Source organism: Myotis daubentonii, chromosome 11 (assembly GCF_963259705.1).
Source record: "Myotis daubentonii chromosome 11, mMyoDau2.1, whole genome shotgun sequence".
In the NCBI taxonomy this organism is placed as follows: domain Eukaryota; kingdom Metazoa; phylum Chordata; class Mammalia; order Chiroptera; family Vespertilionidae; genus Myotis; species Myotis daubentonii.
In genome coordinates, this window is record NC_081850.1 from 52,961,751 (window position 1) to 52,979,874 (window position 18,124).

The 18,124-nt window shown below is 49.6% G+C and overlaps 1 protein-coding gene across 4 annotated transcripts; it reads left to right on the forward strand.

Moving 5' to 3' along the window:
- Positions 1-144: 144 nt before the first annotated feature.
- On the forward strand, positions 145-18,099 carry NPR2 (natriuretic peptide receptor 2). Of its 4 annotated transcripts, none has more exons than XM_059657306.1 (22): positions 145-1,591; positions 2,431-2,618; positions 8,122-8,235; positions 8,532-8,667; positions 9,150-9,244; positions 9,469-9,601; positions 9,821-9,905; positions 10,613-10,742; positions 10,905-10,979; positions 11,179-11,256; positions 11,469-11,573; positions 11,695-11,766; positions 13,368-13,527; positions 13,712-13,867; positions 13,948-14,116; positions 14,264-14,410; positions 14,873-14,996; positions 15,173-15,241; positions 16,930-17,104; positions 17,176-17,274; positions 17,540-17,631; positions 17,762-18,099. In XM_059657306.1, exons 1-22 carry the CDS (start codon positions 925-927, stop codon positions 17,825-17,827), a joined length of 3,135 nt encoding a protein of 1,044 aa, XP_059513289.1. In that variant the 5' UTR covers positions 145-924; the 3' UTR covers positions 17,828-18,099. The 4 variants fall into 4 exon arrangements, with proteins under 4 accessions (XP_059513289.1, XP_059513290.1, XP_059513291.1 ...); XM_059657307.1 differs by having other exon boundaries at positions 10,622-10,742; XM_059657308.1 differs by lacking the exon at positions 10,905-10,979.
- Positions 18,100-18,124: the final 25 nt, after the last annotated feature.

The following is an 18,124-nucleotide window of genomic DNA, read 5'->3' on the forward strand; positions in this document are numbered from 1 at the left end:
CCCGAGTTGTCCCGGTGGGTTTGAGAGCTGGGAGGACCCCAGGCGGCCCCGTTGGGGGGTGGAGGCTGGGAGCCGGCAGGCCCCGGAGGGTGGGGCCGGGAGGGGAGGAGGAGGGCCTGCGGGGCGGGGGCGGGGGCGGGCGGCCTGCCCGGGGAGTCACACTCGGCCGCCGCCGCCGCCGCCGCAGCGAGCGGAGACGGGCCGGGCCGCGGCGACCTGACCTGGACGAGCGGCGCCGGGGCCCAGGCGGGGGGCGGGAGGAAGCGCCGGCAGCGCCTGCAGCCGGCCCGGCGGAGCGGAGCGGAGTGGGGACACGGGCGGGGCCGCCGCAGCTCCGGATGGGACCAGCGCCCTGGGCCCGTTAGTCCGAGCTGGAGCTCCGGAGCAGCCTTCCCTGGGAGAGCTGCCCCTGCCTTTCTCCGCCCTCCGGCCGGGCCTTGCTTCGCTGCCCGCCTGCCCATGTCCCCGTCCTTCCGCGGGGCGGGCGCCCTCCCACCTTACCCCGTGGTCCACCTTCGCGCCGCTCTCTGCCCTCCTAACCCCTCCAGCTGCGACGGCCCCCCAGGCCTTTCCTTTGGACCGGCCTCCCCCCCGGCCCCCACCCCATCGCAGCCTCGGATGCCCTTTTCCTTCTTAACTTTGGATCCAGAAGCCGACTTCACCCCACGGCCCCCAGCCCAGTGGCAGCCCCTCGGCCCCTCCCTCCTCCCGCCACCCCGCTCCTAGTCCTCAGCCCTCACCCACCCCGGGGCCCTCCATCCCCCCTCTCCCCCCACCACTGTGCTCCCTGCCTGCCTGGCTCGCCCTCTCCTCTCCCCTGGCCTGGCCGTCGTCCCCGGTTCCAGGCTGGGTGGTGCTCGGGCCTGCAGGGTAGGCCAGGGTGGCCCCCGGTTCTGGGGCCGGCGGGGCTGCTGCTTCCTCCCCATGGCACTGCCATCACTCCTGCTAGTGGTGGCAGCCCTGGCAGGTGGGGTGCGTCCTCCCTTGGCTCGGAACCTGACGCTGGCGGTGGTGCTGCCAGAACACAACCTGAGCTATGCCTGGGCCTGGCCCCGGGTGGGTCCGGCGGTGGCACTAGCCGTGGAAGCGCTAGGCCGGGCACTGCCCGTGGACTTGCGGTTTGTCAGCTCCGAACTAGACGGCGCCTGCTCCGAGTACCTGGCACCCCTGCGCGCTGTGGACCTCAAGCTGTACCATGACCCCGACCTTCTGCTGGGCCCCGGGTGCGTGTACCCCGCCGCCTCTGTGGCCCGCTTTGCCTCCCACTGGCGCCTTCCCTTGCTGACGGCGGGGGCTGTGGCCTCTGGTTTTGCGGCCAAGAGTGAGCATTACCGGACCCTGGTGCGCACCGGCCCCTCCGCGCCCAAGCTGGGTGAGTTCGTGGTGACGCTACACGGGCACTTCAACTGGACGACCCGCGCGGCCCTGCTGTATCTGGACGCTCGCACGGACGACCGGCCTCACTACTTCACCGTGGAGGGCGTCTTCGAGGCCCTGCAGGGCAACAACCTCAGCGTGCAGCACCACGTGTACGCCCGTGAGCCTGGGGGTCCCGAGCAGGCCACCCACTTCATCCGGTCCAACGGGCGCAGTGAGTGTGGCCGCGGCTCTCGGAGGGTCAGGGAGGAGGGTCACTGTATTCTTGGGGCTCATCTGCGGTCTTCATGGGCAGGCTCAGATGGAGACAGGCGTGGAGGAGCTGTTTGTGGTGGTTGGGGTCCAGAAGCATGTGGACAGAACACCTGTGTGAGGGCTAGGGCATGACATGATGGGAGCTTGCTGACGTCATAGGCAGATGTAAACAAGGAAGAAGATAGTATGAGGGGTGAAGCTTGTGTCAGGGGACAAGGTGGGGTTGGGAGAAATTGAATTTGGGGAGCAATGAGAGTGCCCTAGAGTAGTGAATGAGTTGGTGGCCACTTCAAAATGGATGACTATCTGTGAGCAGAGACTGGGATCCCAAGACCCCTTCTAGTGTGGGTCTATGATAAATCACTGAAACATGGATGACTTTATCACTGGGCTTCGGGGTTCAACAGATGGGGTTGGGCAAGACATGTAAAGCTCAAACTGAGAAATTCTGAGCAGCCAGGGCCTTTGAGCCCTGGGAAAGGCAGGGCAGTGGGGGAGTGAGGAGGGCTGGGTGGGGAGCAGCAGGCAGGGGTCTGGGAAGAGGAGGGGCTTCAGGCTGATAGCTCCCTTCCTCTGGGGCTGGGTCAGGCTCTGACCTCAGCCAGATGGTCCACACAGCCCCGGGGTACTTATGACATAGACTCCCAGGGGAAGGGTGGGGAGCATCTGTTGGGTGGTTGATAGCTTAGGGCACACTCTTCCTTACCAATGATGGCAGTGCGGATGGTTTCAGAGAGGGGGCTGCCTGGGGACCTGGATGCGTTCTCAGGGTGCCCCCTGTTGTATACCTGCTCCCAGTTGTGTACATCTGCGGCCCTCTGGAGATGCTGCATGAGATCCTGCTTCAGGCCCAGAGGGAGAACCTGACCAATGGGGATTATGTCTTCTTTTACCTGGATGTCTTTGGGGAGAGTCTCCGTGCAGGCCGGCCTTGGCAGGACAATCGCACATGGGAACAGGCCCAGGCCCTCAGAGAGGCCTTTCAGGTATCATTTAAGCCAAACTTGAAAGAGGTGGGGGAAATGGAGCTTCTTTGGAGATTCTCTGTCTCTCTCAAGACCCCACAGGAGCCCAGGAACAGGGCAGGGATTGTGAGCTGCAGGAGTGAAAGGAACAGAGGCTTTTCTAGTCTAGTATCATTCTTTACTACTCCCTCACCTTGGTGAGTCCTTTTCAGTGCGTCTGCCAAGGCTACCTCCCAGGATCCCAGAACACTGACTTTCCTAAGCGCCAGGAGTAGACCGTAGTGTGGGGGAGAAAAGTTCAGGAAAAGGTCTGGTCCCAGCTGGTAGGAGGGCATGCACCCTTTTTGGAGGGGCAAGGCGTGATGTGATACAATTAGGTACAAGTGCTAGAAAAGATATGATTGTGTATCCTGGAACAGCACTAAGAACTTCAGTGGTTCAGAGGAGGGAGCGTCAATGTGGCTGGGGTTAGGGATGGCTTTTATAAAGGAAGTGAGACTGTTGTGACTTTATTTATTTATTTATTTATTTATTTATTAAAATATATTTTATTGATTTTTTACAAAGAGGAAGGGAGAGAGATAGTTAGAAACATCGATCAGCTGCCTCCTGCACATCTCCTACTGGGGATGTGCCCGCAACCCAGGTACATGCCCTTGACCGGAATCAAACCTGGGACCTTTCAGTCCGCAAGCTGACACTCTATCCACTGAGCCAAACCGGTTTTGGCTGTTGTGACTTTAAAGATAGATGTCATAGTCCTAGGCAGCATGTGAGCGAGGATCCAGGCAGCCTGAGCAAAGAGAAAAAGATTGGAATGGGCATGTTTAGGGGATCAAGAAGATACTGACCTAACAAGAAAGAAGGGTTCACCTGACATAGGTACAGGAAATAGTGTTTCACTGATTTATGTATGTAAGGAGAGCTCTGAGCTAATATGTAGGCACTTGGACTTGACTGTGGATCCTTGAGATTTTTTCTTAAAGAGAAATATAACAACAGAATTCGGGTTGGATTGGAAGAAGAGGAGGCTAGAGGCAGTGAGGCCACCCGTGAAAGGTTAGAATGGAGTGAGGTGATATGACTTTGAAATAGGGTGATGATAGCAGGCATGGAAACAAATGGATTTGAGAAACAGTTTGTAGGGAGAATTGACATGACTCTGTTCATTTCACTCCTCTTATCAAAACTTTCAATGTCTTATTTCCTACAGAATTAAGTCCCAACTCATTTTATTTAAGACCTTCTACAGTCTGTCCTCAACCTACTTTTTCAGTCTTACCTCCTACTGCCCTTCATGCCAAGTACTCCAGCCCCTGACCCCTGGGCCTCTCTGCCCCCACCTTTGTGCTCTTTGATTATTTTGTCTGAATACTCTTCCTTCCCCCAAAATCTCTGCCTCTCAAGATCCTACCCATGAATTGTTCCCTGATCTGCTCACCAATATTTCACTGACTTTTGTATGTAAGTATTTATTATTTATTTATCCATATCCCTCCTTTTCCCAAAAAGGATTTGGGATGGTGTATGGTATAACCTTAAGGTCCTTTTAGCTTGGAGATTCTTTGACGCTAAGTAGACGTTTATGAGGGTTGGACTTAGATGGCCATCTTCTCCAAGGAGTAAGATTTCATGAGTAAGATTTGTACATGTGATTGTGACTGACTAACGTGCATCTGACTTTGAATGAGATTATCTGTTTGCATGCCTGAGTATGACTTTGTGACTGTCACACCTGAACAGGCAGTGGCAGGACAGGTTTTATGTCATAACTTTTGCCCAAAACAGCCTTCTCACCTTTGTTCATCTGGATAATGCTCGCAGATTTTTCAAGGCTCAGACCGATTATTTTCTCTTCTTGGAAACAATCCCTGAATCCCCGGGTTAGAATGAGTTTCCTACTCTTGTACTTAACTCTGTCTACTGTGGAGTTTATATACTATTCACTCAGTGTTTAATTCATTTGAAGGCTGACTTATTCTCTTAGTGTTTATTGAACACCTGTTATGTCCCAGTCACTGTGCTAGGTATTGATATACAGTGGAGAACATAACAGATGAAGTCCCTGCCTTTTTGGTGCTTACATTTAGTAGAATAGACAGACATTAAGCAAACAAATACAAACATAAATGGTGATATGTTAGTAAATTTTTTAAAAAGACAATAGACCGGTATAAAGAAGAAAAATAACAAGGGGATTGTATTTAGCCAGTTTGGTCGAGGAAGGTCCCTAGGACCTTCCTGGATGGGAGGATCCCATAGCCTTTGGGATGTATTTTTTCTGTGGAAGGAACACCTCTGTTTCTTGCATGAGAATTTCTATCAGCCAAGGGGCCCCAGCACTTAGGGTAGGGGAAGGAGGGATATTGTTAGCTAACAGTTCTATAAATTAATTCCCAGTCTTCCTATTCATTGTAGGCATTATTCAGACAGAAAGACAGAGGGAGAGTTTTCTTACAATACAACAGAAGGGGAAACAGGCAGTTGGGAATATGCTGATGGGAAAACCAAGGTTTGGGGTGGGGTGGGGATAAGGGGATGAAAGGGTGTCCTCTGGCAAAGCTACTCTCGTCCTTTTCCAAAGCTGAAGCAGGGGAAGGGTGAGGGAAGTTGGGTGGTCAGGTCCAGCCAAGGATTAAAGAGCAGAGCACCCTACTCCAGAGATACCTGGCCCACTCGGGTCCCAAACCAAGCCAGTCTGAAACAGGTGGCAGCAGAGGCGAGGAGGCCTTGCTACAGATGCTCAAAGCTTTCCCAGGAGGGTCTCATGTTCAAGGAAAGGTCCCAGCTCATGGAGAGCTGCTTGAGGGCAGGGATCATGTTCATCATTGTATTCCATGTGCTGAGTACATATTTGTTGAACTGAATTAAGGTGTATGTTGGGGACAGCAGAGAGAGGGCTAGGGATTCGTCTAGACAGGAATAGAGCTGGCAGGTGCTGTAAACCAGGATGATCAACCAGGGAAGATAAGCAGATGCAGTGGAACTTAATAAGCAAATGACTAGGCTCTGAGGACCCAGAGCCCCTGACTGAGCATTTGAAGCCAGGCAGAGGCCACGACCTAGGTGGGGACACATGCAGCTAGAATGGAATAAGCACTAAACCAAGGGCTGTGTGGAAGGTGAACCTCTTGGGGAGACCATTCTTTGTCTTTTTAAGTCACAGTGAACAGGGCTTCCTGCGGCTGCTGGAGCAGGTCGCAGTGTGGGTGGCCCCTCAGGCAGAGGCAGCGTCTGCTGCCCTTGCACTCTTCCTGGGCGCACTCCTGGCTTCCACCCACTGCTAAACCCTTTTTTTGTGCATGTCTGTGTGTGTGTGTGGGGGGGGGGGGCGGGGGGCCTTTGCTTGTTTTGTGTGGGTTTTTTTCACCTGGGATCCATTGTGAAATAGGACATAAGTACTTACCTTCACTTCTTTTTGATTCCCGCACAAGCACAGAAACTCTTTGAAGGTTCTTCCTTTCTTTCTTTCTTTCTTTCTTTCTTTCTTTCTTTCTTTCTTTCTTTCTTTCTTTCTTTCTTTCTTTCTTTCTTTCTCTCTCTCTCTCTCTCTCTCTCTCTCTCTCTCTCTCTCTCTCTCTCTCTCTCCTTCCTTCCTTCCTTCCTTCCTTCCTTCCTTCCTTCCTTCCTTCCTTCCTTCCTTCCTTCCTTCCTTCCTTCCTTCCATTTCTTACTAGCTAGTAACCCCAGCAAAACAGTCTTGTGTAGCAGTTTTTAAAGTGTGGTCTTGGGATCCTGGGGGCCCCTGAAATCCTTTTAGGCAACGATGAGGTCAAAACTATTTTAAAAATTATACTAAGATGTTATTTGCCTCTGTCACCCTCCTTCCATGATTGTCCAGTGGAGTTTTCCAGAGGCTACGTGACGTGTGATGATGTCATCCTCTGGCTGCTATGGGAAGTGTGCTTGTGTTTAAAAAACTTGTCAGTTTTAATTTCTAACATTGTAAATATGATAGATATAGTCCAAATAAACAAAAGTTCTTTGGGGTCCTCAATAATTTTTAGCAGTGTAAAGGGGTCATGAGACCAAGAAGTTTGAGAACTGCTAGTCTAGTAAACAAACAAACCTCTCTAGGTTTACTGTTTAAAAACATGAAAAACCTATCATTAGCCTTTATATGGAAACATAAATTGTGTTAAACCTGATCTTTTCCAGCCCTTTTACTGACTTTTTCATTGTTTGCCAACAATATCCCACCCTCCTATGTTTCTTTTATTCTTGGAACAGATGTTACTCAACGAACCCTTCCAACCCCATCCTCAGTCCCTCTCTCCTTTTTAATTTTGCCCAAGAGCAGGAGGGCATTAGAAGTGTGTGATCAAGCATCTGAATGCTCCAGTAAGAATAAGAATATTACCTCACAAAGCAAACTCCAGGCTATAATGAATGTACATTAGAAACTGGCTTCATTATTTTCTACCTGGGATACATTGATATAAAATAGATCATATGTGACATGTCTGGTATCTCTATATGGGCTTTCTGTGGCAAGAGCAAACAAAACTGATAGAAATGACTAGATTTAAACCTGTCATTCCCCAGTGTCACATTTCACAATATATATAGATCTGAGGTCTTTCCCTGAGGTTGCAGAGCCAGTTTCCCGTCCAAGGCAGAGGTCAGTCTCAATGACTGTGCAGGACTGGGGTGGAGGTGGAAGCCAGTGTGTTCATCAGCTAAGAGAAGGGAAATGTGTGAGGCCAGCGGGAGTGAGGCAGACACCCCAGTGAGAGACAGGGACACCCTGACTTGTGGCCAGTGAGATGTGTGCGTGGCTGAGAACAAATGTGTTGTTAACTTATCTATGAAATGTGTGTAGGTGTGTGACTGTGTGTTTCCTCTGTGACGCATGTCTATTACCTAGTGACGTGTAGGATTGTGCCAGTATGCAGGACCGTGCTGCCTATGGTAGGTGTTCCACACACGTTGAATGAATGGGCTTACGGCTTTTCACAGATGGAATCACTGTCTCAAAGTATTTCCCCCAGTTGTCATAGGACCTGAAATCTCTCTGATTCACAGGGTGGAGGCACTGTGTTTAAATGTCCCAAATAGAAATGTAAACATTTTACTGATACTATTAACAGTAATTAACCGCTCAGAGAGGAGCTGTTGCCCAGTGAGGCCCTTGAGCATGACCAGGTACCCAGAAAGATTGGGACAGAGATGCTGTGAGTGCTGTGGCAGCTCTGTAAGGAGGCCTAGGTGGTGTAGGGGCTTCGGGAAGATGAGGGGCTGGGCTCCGGGGATGGAAGACCAGGCTCCACTGTCCCAGAACCATCCTGTCTACTTTTCATGGAGGTGCGCCAGCCCTCTCCGCAGATGTATTAAACACACGCTACACGTACCCCCTCACACACACGCACACAACATAGAGTTTAGCATCCTCTCAGCCTTCAGACTCACCCGCGTATATTTTATATCATGTGTATTTCACCAAGTGTCCTCTCCTGCTTCCCCTCTTACCCTAAAATCCATCTTGGACATCCTGTTCACTCTTCCCCATGTGCTGTTGGGACAGATGGTATTGGTCATCACATACCGAGAACCCCCAAATCCTGAGTATCAGGAATTCCAGAATCGCCTTCTGATAAGAGCCCGGGAAGACTTTGGTGTGGAGCTGGCCCCCTCCCTGGTGAGTAGATCTCTTTCCTGAGGATCAGGCCAGGCTTTGAGGGAAGCTCTCCTTCCTGACTCAGCATTAAGCAGTGGCCGTGGAGCCAGCCCTACGTTGGGGGCTGTCCACTTCCGTCCAGGATTTTCCTTCTGCTCTAGCATCCAGTGAGGTAGGGGTGAATCTTAGGAATGAGAGGAGGGAAGAAAGCAAACCAGAAGAGAGAAGAGGTAGAAGGAGACCCCAGCGATGGGAAAGGGGGTGGGGCTGGGGCCTGGCAGGATACTGGAGAGCACTGCTGGAGTTTCCACCCCCAGATGAACCTCATCGCCGGCTGCTTCTACGATGGGATCCTGCTATATGCCGAAGTCCTGAAGGAGACAATACAGGAAGGAGGCACCCGGGAAGATGGACTTCGAATTGTGGAAAAAATGCAGGGACGAAGATACCACGGTAATAAAGAGGGTCAGATGGAGGCCAGAGGGCTGCTATCAGGCTCAGAAGTGGAGTGGGTAGAAGAAAATACAGATATTAGGCAGGGAGGAGAGTTAATAGGGGTCAGAAACATGGCAGAAGTGGACACTTATTGAAAGTGAGGTTAGGGCCCTGACCGGTTTAGCTCAGTGGATAGAGCGTCGGCCTGTGGACTGAAGGGTCCCGGGTTCAATTCCAGTCAAGGGCATGTACCTTGGTTCCAGACATATCCCCAGTAGGGGGTGTGCAGGAGGCAGCTGATCAATGTTTCTCTCTCATTGATGTTTCTAACTCTCTATCCCTCTGCTTTCCTCTCTGTAAAAAATCAATAAAAATATATTTTAAAAAATAAAAATAAAAGCAGGGTCAGGGACAGACTGTGCGGAAATTGGAGGAACTGTGGAGATAAGCGAGGGCCCTAAGGTAGATCTCAAAGTAAGGGCTATGCTTTTCTATCTCAGGTGTAACTGGACTGGTTGTTATGGACAAGAACAATGACCGGGAGACCGATTTTGTCCTGTGGGCCATGGGAGACCTGGATTCTGGGGACTTTCAGGTAATGGAGGAGGAGGCAAGAAGGAGAGTGTGGGCTCTGCGAGTCCAGCTTTCAATGGGTTCAATGGGGCAGAATCAGAGGAACCAGAGGCAGGGACTGTTTCCTCTGCTGGAGCTGCATCTGGGTGGGTAGGAGATTGGGGGAGAGCAGCCAAAGAGCAGGGTGCTCTGGGGAGGAGGCTGGTGGGAGCAGGCCCGTGGGCCCAGTCCTCTCTCTCCTCACAGCCTGCAGCCCACTACGCAGGAGCTGAGAAGCAGATTTGGTGGACGGGACGGCCTATCCCCTGGGTGAAAGGGGCGCCGCCCTTGGACAATCCCCCCTGTGCCTTTGACTTGGACGACCCATCCTGTGATAAAAGTGGGTGTGTGCGGGGACTGGGAGCACTCCTTCCTCCCTTCCTTCCCGTCCCCCCTGCCCTCACTGACGCCCCACCTTAGCTCTACTGTTACCTCTACTTCTACACCCCTCCTCACTCTTCCCCTCAAGAAATCTGTCTCCTCCCTGCACCTGAGCATCACCCTCCCCATGCTTACAGCCCCACACGCAGTCTTCCTCAGGGTCCCCTCTCCCCTTTAGCTCCATTTTCAACTCTGGCAATTGTGGCGCTGGGCACAGGGATCACCTTCATCATATTTGGTGTTTCCAGCTTTCTCATCTTCCGGTGAGTTCTGGGCTTTTCCACTGACCTCCCGCCTCCCACCTCCCATTGCCATCCAGCATTCTGGCTGAGGCCAGGTAGTCCCTATACCAGTGATGGCGAATGTATGGCACACGTGTCAGAGGTGACACGCGAACTCATTTTTTTGGTTGATTTTTCTTTGTTAAATGGCATTTAAGTATATAAAATAAATCAAAAATATAAATCTTTGTTTTACTATGGTTGCAAATATCAAAAAATTTCTATATATGACACGGCCCCAGAGTTAAGTTAGGGTTTTTCAAAATGCTGACACGCCGAGCTCCAAAGGTTCGCCATCACTGCCCTATCCCATGGGCTGGGGGCAGGCCTCTTAATTTGGAGGTCGTCTCTTGGACCTAATGTCCTCCTCTCTAGCCTTTTTCTTTTGTTGTCTTTTAGCCTGGGTGTTGTTTTCCCCCTTTTGGTCCGACACGGGGTATGCTACCTAGATTTTGAGTGGGGTCTTATAAGGGCCAAGGCGAATTTTCCATGGATGCTGCCATTTTCAGAAAAAACTTTTACCTTTGGCCTTGGTGTTTCTAAATGAGCCCACGGCGTGTGTCAGATATGTCAGTCCTGTGTCTCGGGTGTAACAATAGCAGCTTCAGGAGCTGCAGGGAAGCCCTGCAACCCCACCGTTGGTTTATGGGATGGTAGGATCGGGCTTGCCAGTCAACTGAGGTGTGCAGTCCTTACAGAAAACTGATGCTGGAGAAGGAGCTTGCTAGCATGTTGTGGCGCATTCGCTGGGAAGAGCTGCAGTTTGGCAATTCAGAGCGATATCACAAAGGTGCAGGCAGTCGCCTCACACTGTCACTGGTGAGCCCTTGTCTCAGCTGTACCTCCGCTTTCCTTTGAGTTCCTGTCCTTTCTTACCCTGGACCTTTCCCAGCACATTGGCCTGTAATGATAGCCCCTGCACCACCACCATCATCTAATGTTCCTTTCATCCTTCCGCCTCCATGTTGCCCTTGGCCCCAGCGGGGATCCAGTTACGGCTCGCTTATGACAGCCCATGGGAAATACCAGATCTTTGCCAACACCGGTCACTTCAAGGTGAACAGTCATCCGCTTGTTCTGGTCCCCACCATTTCATCCTGTTTCATTCCCATCTGTCACCTCTTCCCATGAACCTCTGCCCCTCATAATGTTCAGCTGAGCTCCTAGATCTTCCCAGAGTTCTCCAGTATTCCTAGCACCCGGAAATGCCTTCTGATATTAATTTTTCCTTTCCCCCCTTCACTCCCACCATCAGGGAAATGTTGTTGCCATCAAACATGTGAATAAGAAGCGCATTGAGCTGACCCGGCAGGTTCTGTTTGAACTCAAACATGTACGTAAAGGGCAAGGGGTAAACAGGGACAGGGAAGAGAAAGGGGAGGACTGTGAAGAGTGAAATTGGTTAGGAGGGCAGTGGGTTCATTTATAAATGACTTTGAGTTATAAGTACAATTGAGAGAAAGGCCCTCTCGTATAGGGGTAGATTTCTGTATCTAATTTTTAGCTCTCTCAATTCTCTTTTCCTTCCCCCCCTTTTTTTCCTAGATGAGAGATGTTCAGTTCAACCACCTCACTCGCTTCATTGGTGCTTGCATAGACCCTCCCAACATTTGCATCGTCACTGAGTATTGTACTCGTGGGAGTTTACAGGTGAGGGATAGGTGGAGGTCACAGAGGTGGAGGAGACAGGCTCAATGTTACATTGACTCTGGGCAGCTGATAGCTAGTGGGACGAGGGTAGTCGCATAATCCATTTCATGTCACTTGCCAGGATATTCTGGAAAATGACAGCATCAACTTGGACTGGATGTTTCGTTATTCACTCATTAATGACCTTGTTAAGGTGAGTCTTCCCTACGCCTCATTAAGAGTTCATCCACTTTAAAATGCCTCCATTTTTCTATGTTTGTTTATGATTTCTCCTTCTAGTCCTCTCTCCATTTCCCCTATTTCTATTGTTGAGTAATCATGGGTAAACAAAGGGTCTGGGATTTTTAATTGGGGGAATGAGTTTTATCTGCCACAGACAGTCCTGTACTTGTAGAGAATTTTTGTCTTTCTTCCCTAGATATCTCAAATCTCTGTCCATCTTTTTTATTTTATTTTTTAACCCTCCAAGAGCTCATATTAAAATCTCTCAGCAGGGAAAAGATGAATGGGGTCTCCAGAAATATTTATCGCTTGTTTTTCCCCCACAATTTATTCTCTGACCAATATTTGGCATATCTGTTCTTTTATTCAGAAAAACTGAAATGTGAAAAAGAACATTTACTAGTAAAACTAAAAGAAACCAAGGAAAATTATAGTAAACCTTTGGTATCTTCTAATATATTACGTTTTAGCTAATTTTAGGTGACCCAGAAGTCCGTGGATTTTTAATGGTATAAATTTGAATCTTGCACGGGTTGGACAGATGTTTAGAAACAAGTGTCATAGTCAGTAAGCTAGCCTAGTGGATCATTTGTACCACACTTGAAGCCAGCTTTGCTAAAAAATATAAATGTGTATATATATATATATATATATATATATATATATATATATATATATATTTTAAATTTCGGCGAGGGAGAGAGAGATAGAAGCATCAATAATGAGAGAGAATCATTGATTGGCTGCCTCCTGCATGCCCCCTACTGGGGATAAAGCCCACAACTTGGGCATGTGCCCTGACCTGGAATTGAACCATGACCTCCTGGTTCATGAGTTAATGCTCAACCACTGAGTCACACTGGCCGGGCCAGCTTTGATTTTTCTGCTTAATTCTCACAAGGTTATTTTATCAGCCCTATGAGGCCAGAAGTTTCAGGCTTCTGCACTGGCTTGGCAGTCGTCTCCTACTTTTGTCCATTTCCAGATTTTTATTTTTTTCCAAGTTTTTCTAATTTACTATTTTCTACACTTTCTCTCTGGCCTAGCATCCCCTCTGGTGGGTCAATTTCCTCCTCCATCCACTTGCCTACCTACACATGGGTATACACTAAGGTTTACAACTCATTAATCTTCCTTGATACATCTAAGTACTCTTGATACTTGCTTGGGCCTCAAGCCATGCCTTCCTAAGTAGTGGCCATGCACTGGAGGCCACCATGGGTGTCATATCATTCTTGGAGTTCACTCTCATAGTTCTGCTCCCTTCACTACGCAGAAGCCCGACTGCCCTTTCCAGGCTAATAACTGACGGTTCCCCTTGCCCCTCCTCATAAGCATTTCTTCTCTCCCTTGTGCCTGGGTACCAACAGCCTGCACATGGCACAAGGAGGAGATGGTTATCCCATTCTGCCTGTCTCCTTGGGTAGAAACTGTACAGAAAGCCTTCCACAACTAGCTTACTGTTTTTATGGCCCTAAGATCTTTAGATAGCTGGCTAATGCCTGTCTCATGGAGAGGGGGCATCCTAAGTCAGAAACAATCCAATCTCATGACTTGATCTGTATCCTGCAGGGCATGGCCTTTCTCCATAACAGCATTATTGCATTCCATGGGAGTCTCAAGTCCTCCAACTGTGTGGTGGATAGTCGTTTTGTGCTCAAAATCACAGACTATGGCCTGGCCAGCTTCCGATCAACTGCTGAACCTGATGACAGCCATGCCCTCTATGCCAGTGAGACCTCCCCCCACAACTCCTCAAACCCACTTTTATATGGCTCCTCTAGCCCTGGTCATTTCCACCTAGGGAAGGTGGGAGAGGGAGATGGAGTGACAGTAATATGGGGAGCATTATGGGGATGAACCCAGGTGGTCTTGGGAATACCTTTTTTGAGGACCAGCCTATTCCCTCTTTTCAGAGAAGCTGTGGACTGCCCCAGAGCTACTCAGTGGGAACCCCTTGCCAACCACAGGCATGCAGAAGGCTGATGTCTATAGCTTTGGGATCATATTACAGGAGATAGCACTTCGCAGTGGTCCTTTCTACTTGGAGAGTCTGGACCTTAGCCCCAAAGGTGAGAGTCAATCTACTACCCCCATCCCCACCCCCACCTGGGGGGCCCTGTTCTTCATCCAACCCCTTTATCTCCTTCAGAGATTGTTCAGAAGGTCAGAAATGGTCAGCGGCCATATTTTAGGCCTAGCATTGACCGGACCCAACTGAATGAGGAACTAGTTTTGCTGATGGAGCGATGTTGGGCCCAGGACCCAGCTGAGAGGCCAGACTTTGGACAGATTAAGTGCTTCATTCGCCGCTTTAACAAGTGAGAGGGCACCGAGGGGCAGGGCTCCTCATCAGGCTTAGTGGATGAGGTGGGGCTGGTCGGGTCCAAGAGGGTGGGTTGGGTAGAAAAGTACTGGGAGTCTTGAGAATCTTGGAGCAGGTACCATATTCTGGCCTCCTCCCCCAGGGAGGGTGGCACCAGCATACTGGACAATCTGCTGTTGCGCATGGAGCAGTATGCCAACAACTTGGAGAAGCTGGTGGAGGAACGCACGCAGGCCTATCTGGAGGAGAAACGCAAGGCTGAGGCTCTGCTCTACCAAATTCTACCCCAGTGAGACTTTTGTCCCCCTTCCTGACTTTTCCTTTGATATTCTGCTCTGTTGGATTCTGCCTCATCAATCTCCTGAGAACTCACCTCCCAACTGCTTTGTTACATCTGGCCACAGTGAGCCTTTGTGGCTAGAGACTGTTTTCATCCTGTCTCCAAATGAGCTGTGCTGCCTTCTTAGGACATTGGTCTACCATGCCTTTGCTCCAGCAAGTGTATGTAGAACAATCCCAACTTGAGACATTTAGCCACCATCCCCAGGGAGCCCATTCCATTCCCCCCATCGCCTCTACAGCTTACCTTGCTTGCGCTAGACTGTGCCGTCTTCCCAGCCACCTTCCTTCTCCTCCACCAGGCTCAGCTTTCATGTTAGAACTCATTTCTGATCCAGCCATACACTCCTTTCCTTTCTCTCTGTCTCCTCCTCTTTCTGAGCTTGGCTCAGACTGCACCCTTGCTTTCTAGTTCAGTGGCAGAGCAGTTAAAACGGGGAGAGACTGTACAGGCCGAGGCCTTTGACAGTGTTACCATCTACTTCAGCGACATCGTTGGCTTCACAGCTTTGTCAGCAGAGAGCACCCCCATGCAGGTAAGAGCCATGGGTGAGACCAGGGGGTGGGATAGCGACCTGGGGGAGCTTCACTGGGACATAGGGATCCTTGAAAGATTGGTTTGTTCTGGAGTTGCCATGTGGCTTTTGGGTTAAGAGTGCTTAGAAGGTTAGACACAAGTCTCAGGGCTTCAACTTTCCCATCCATTCATTAGGTGGTGACACTTCTTAACGACCTGTATACCTGCTTTGATGCCATAATTGACAACTTCGATGTCTACAAGGTGAGAGCTTGAGGCTACCCTTTCACTTAGACCACTTTAAAACCCAGTCTCCCTGAACCCCATACACCTTACTTGTTCTGTGGTCATTTTCCCTCCTGACTCTCCAGTATCCTAGAGCCAGAATGCCCTTTGTAGACCAATGAGGCTCTGGCACTCTCACTGTACCTTCCAGTTGAATTTCTTGTGAATCCTTAGGCTTCCCTAATGGGAACCATCACAAGATTTAGCCCCTATCTGCTCCATTTTCCTGAGGGTATGAATACAGCCTATCCATCTTTTCTCTTCTCTCCATCCCCTCCAGACATGGAAGAATCATACAGGATGTGGGTACAGAATGATTAATTGGGGTGAGGGACAAGCTATGTTGTAAAAGCCTTTTGTTGAAGTCATTGAGTTGGCACAGGGTGGGCTTTATTGTGCTTGGGCGTAAGCACAATAGTGATTAGCGGAACCTTAAAAGATTGGATTTGCATATTGGCTTTGTGGCTAATTGTGTGGCCTTGGGCAGGTAACAGGAGCTCCCTGTGCCTCAGATGTCGTATGTGTAATATGGGAATAGCTATTCTTGTGGAAAGTGCGTAACATTGTGTGGCTAATATCCCTTCCTGTCCCTTTGGATTTACTCTGCCATCTCTGTTATAATTGTAATACAGACCTCCCATAGCCCTTTACTAAGGTTCACCAATTTTTAAAATATATTTTTATTGATTTCAGAGAGGAAAGGAGAGCGCGGGATAGAAACATCAATGATGAGAGAATCATTGATCGGCTGCCTCCTGCAGGCCCCCTACTGGGGTTCGAGCCTGAAATCCTGGCTCGTGCCCTTGACCGGAATTGAACCCCAGACCCTTCAGTCCGCAGGCTGATGCCATATCCACTGAGCCAAACCAGCTAGGGCTGATTCACCTATTTCTTATATTTCCCCCCATTTGTTTTATTTTAAAAATCTATATAATTGTTTTTTGAAGCATTTAAGAGTAAGTTTCAGACATAGCTCTCCTTTATCCTAAACTGTTCAATGTTTAGTTCCTAAAGACAGGGACATTCTCTTACACAGCTACAGTACAATAGACAAAACCAAGCCCCTGCCTTCTTACTTTTGACAGTTTAGACCAGGGGTGGGCAAACTTTTTGGCTCGAGGGCCACAATGGGTTCTTAAACTGGACCGGAGGGCCGGAACAAAAGCATGGATGGAGTGTTTGTGTGAACTAATATAAATTCAAAGTAAACATCATTACATAAAAGGGTACGGTCTTTTTTTTTTTTAGTTTTATTCATTTCAAATGGGCCGGATCCGGCCCGCGGGCCGTAGTTTGCCCACGGCTGGTTTAGACTGTCTGAGGCCCATTTCATTGGGCCTGCTTGACCTCTTCTAGCTTCTGTCCTATTTTCTTGCTTCCCATTTCCTGACAGCAGAACCTGTTTGCCCATGTCCTGTTGCAAACAGGGTGCCCATTAATTTAGCAAACATTTACTGAGTATTCACAGGTACTGGAGAGGAGCAGGAGGGTTTAAAGATTCCCCTTCCTGCCCCTGTATTCTCAGGACCATAACACTTATTTTTCTAGTCTATGTTCTGACCTTCCAAAGGCTGTCAGGAGACAAGTGGTGTTCAGCTTATCTCCTTGCACTCCTCCCTGGGAACTGATACAGGTACAAGTGACATTTTAATCCCCCTCTCAATCAGGTGGAGACGATTGGAGATGCCTACATGGTGGTATCTGGTCTCCCGGGCCGAAATGGTCAACGCCATGCCCCGGAAATTGCTCGTATGGCCCTAGCATTACTGGATGCAGTTTCTTCCTTCCGCATTCGCCACCGACCCCATGACCAGCTGAGGCTACGGATAGGGGTCCACACGGGTAAGGTTAACGCTCACTCCAGCCCTAGTATCCACCTTTCCCAGGCTCTCTCAACCTGTGTCTTCTCATAGGGCCCGTCTGTGCTGGGGTCGTTGGCCTGAAGATGCCCCGCTATTGTCTTTTTGGAGACACGGTGAACACTGCTTCCCGAATGGAGTCTAATGGTCAAGGTGAGACATTAGCCCTCACTCTCAGCTTCAGTCTCAGTCTGTGTCCCCTTTTTCTTCTTTTCAGAGTTCCTCCAAATCTCTCAATCTGAGACCACAGCTCCTGACTGCCCCATCCTTGGACATATTTAGGTTCTGGTGCATGGGCACTGGGAAGACCGAGCGCCTCCTGAGGGGTGGTGGTTGGGTAAAGCTTTCTCTGACACCACCAATTCTTCTGTTGCCTTTTCTTTTCTTCTTCTTTCCACCATTCCCCATCCCACCCCAGCCCTGAAGATCCATGTCTCCTCTACTACGAAGGATGCACTGGATGAGCTAGGATGCTTCCAGCTAGAGCTTCGGGGGGATGTGGAGATGAAGGTGACGGCAGGCCATGGGGAGAGGGTTGGAAAGGGAGGATGAAAGTGACTATGGGGATCATGGGGGAAGAGAGGGAGATAAAGGGAATAACATAGAAGAATCTGAATTATATCCACTCCCCTACTCCCAGGGAAAAGGAAAGATGCGAACTTACTGGCTCCTAGGAGAGCGGAAAGGACCCGCTGGACTTCTGTAAACCCCAATTCTTTTCAAGTCAGTCTCCTGCTACTGGTACCTGGGTAGGCAGTGGCTATCATCTCTCCATACACCAGACATGGACATTGTCATATGGGATGGAAACCAGCGTGCACAAAAATCCTATCTTATATGGAAGTTCTTGACCTTTGAAGCTCAGCCTTGTACATATACCTGCTCCTCTTTGGCCTGGTCCCCTTCTTCCCTACCTTCTGTATATATCTGTATCTAAACCAGAATATTTTGGTCAAATATAAAACAAACAAAAAATAATGATGTCATAGTCGGGGTTAAGGGC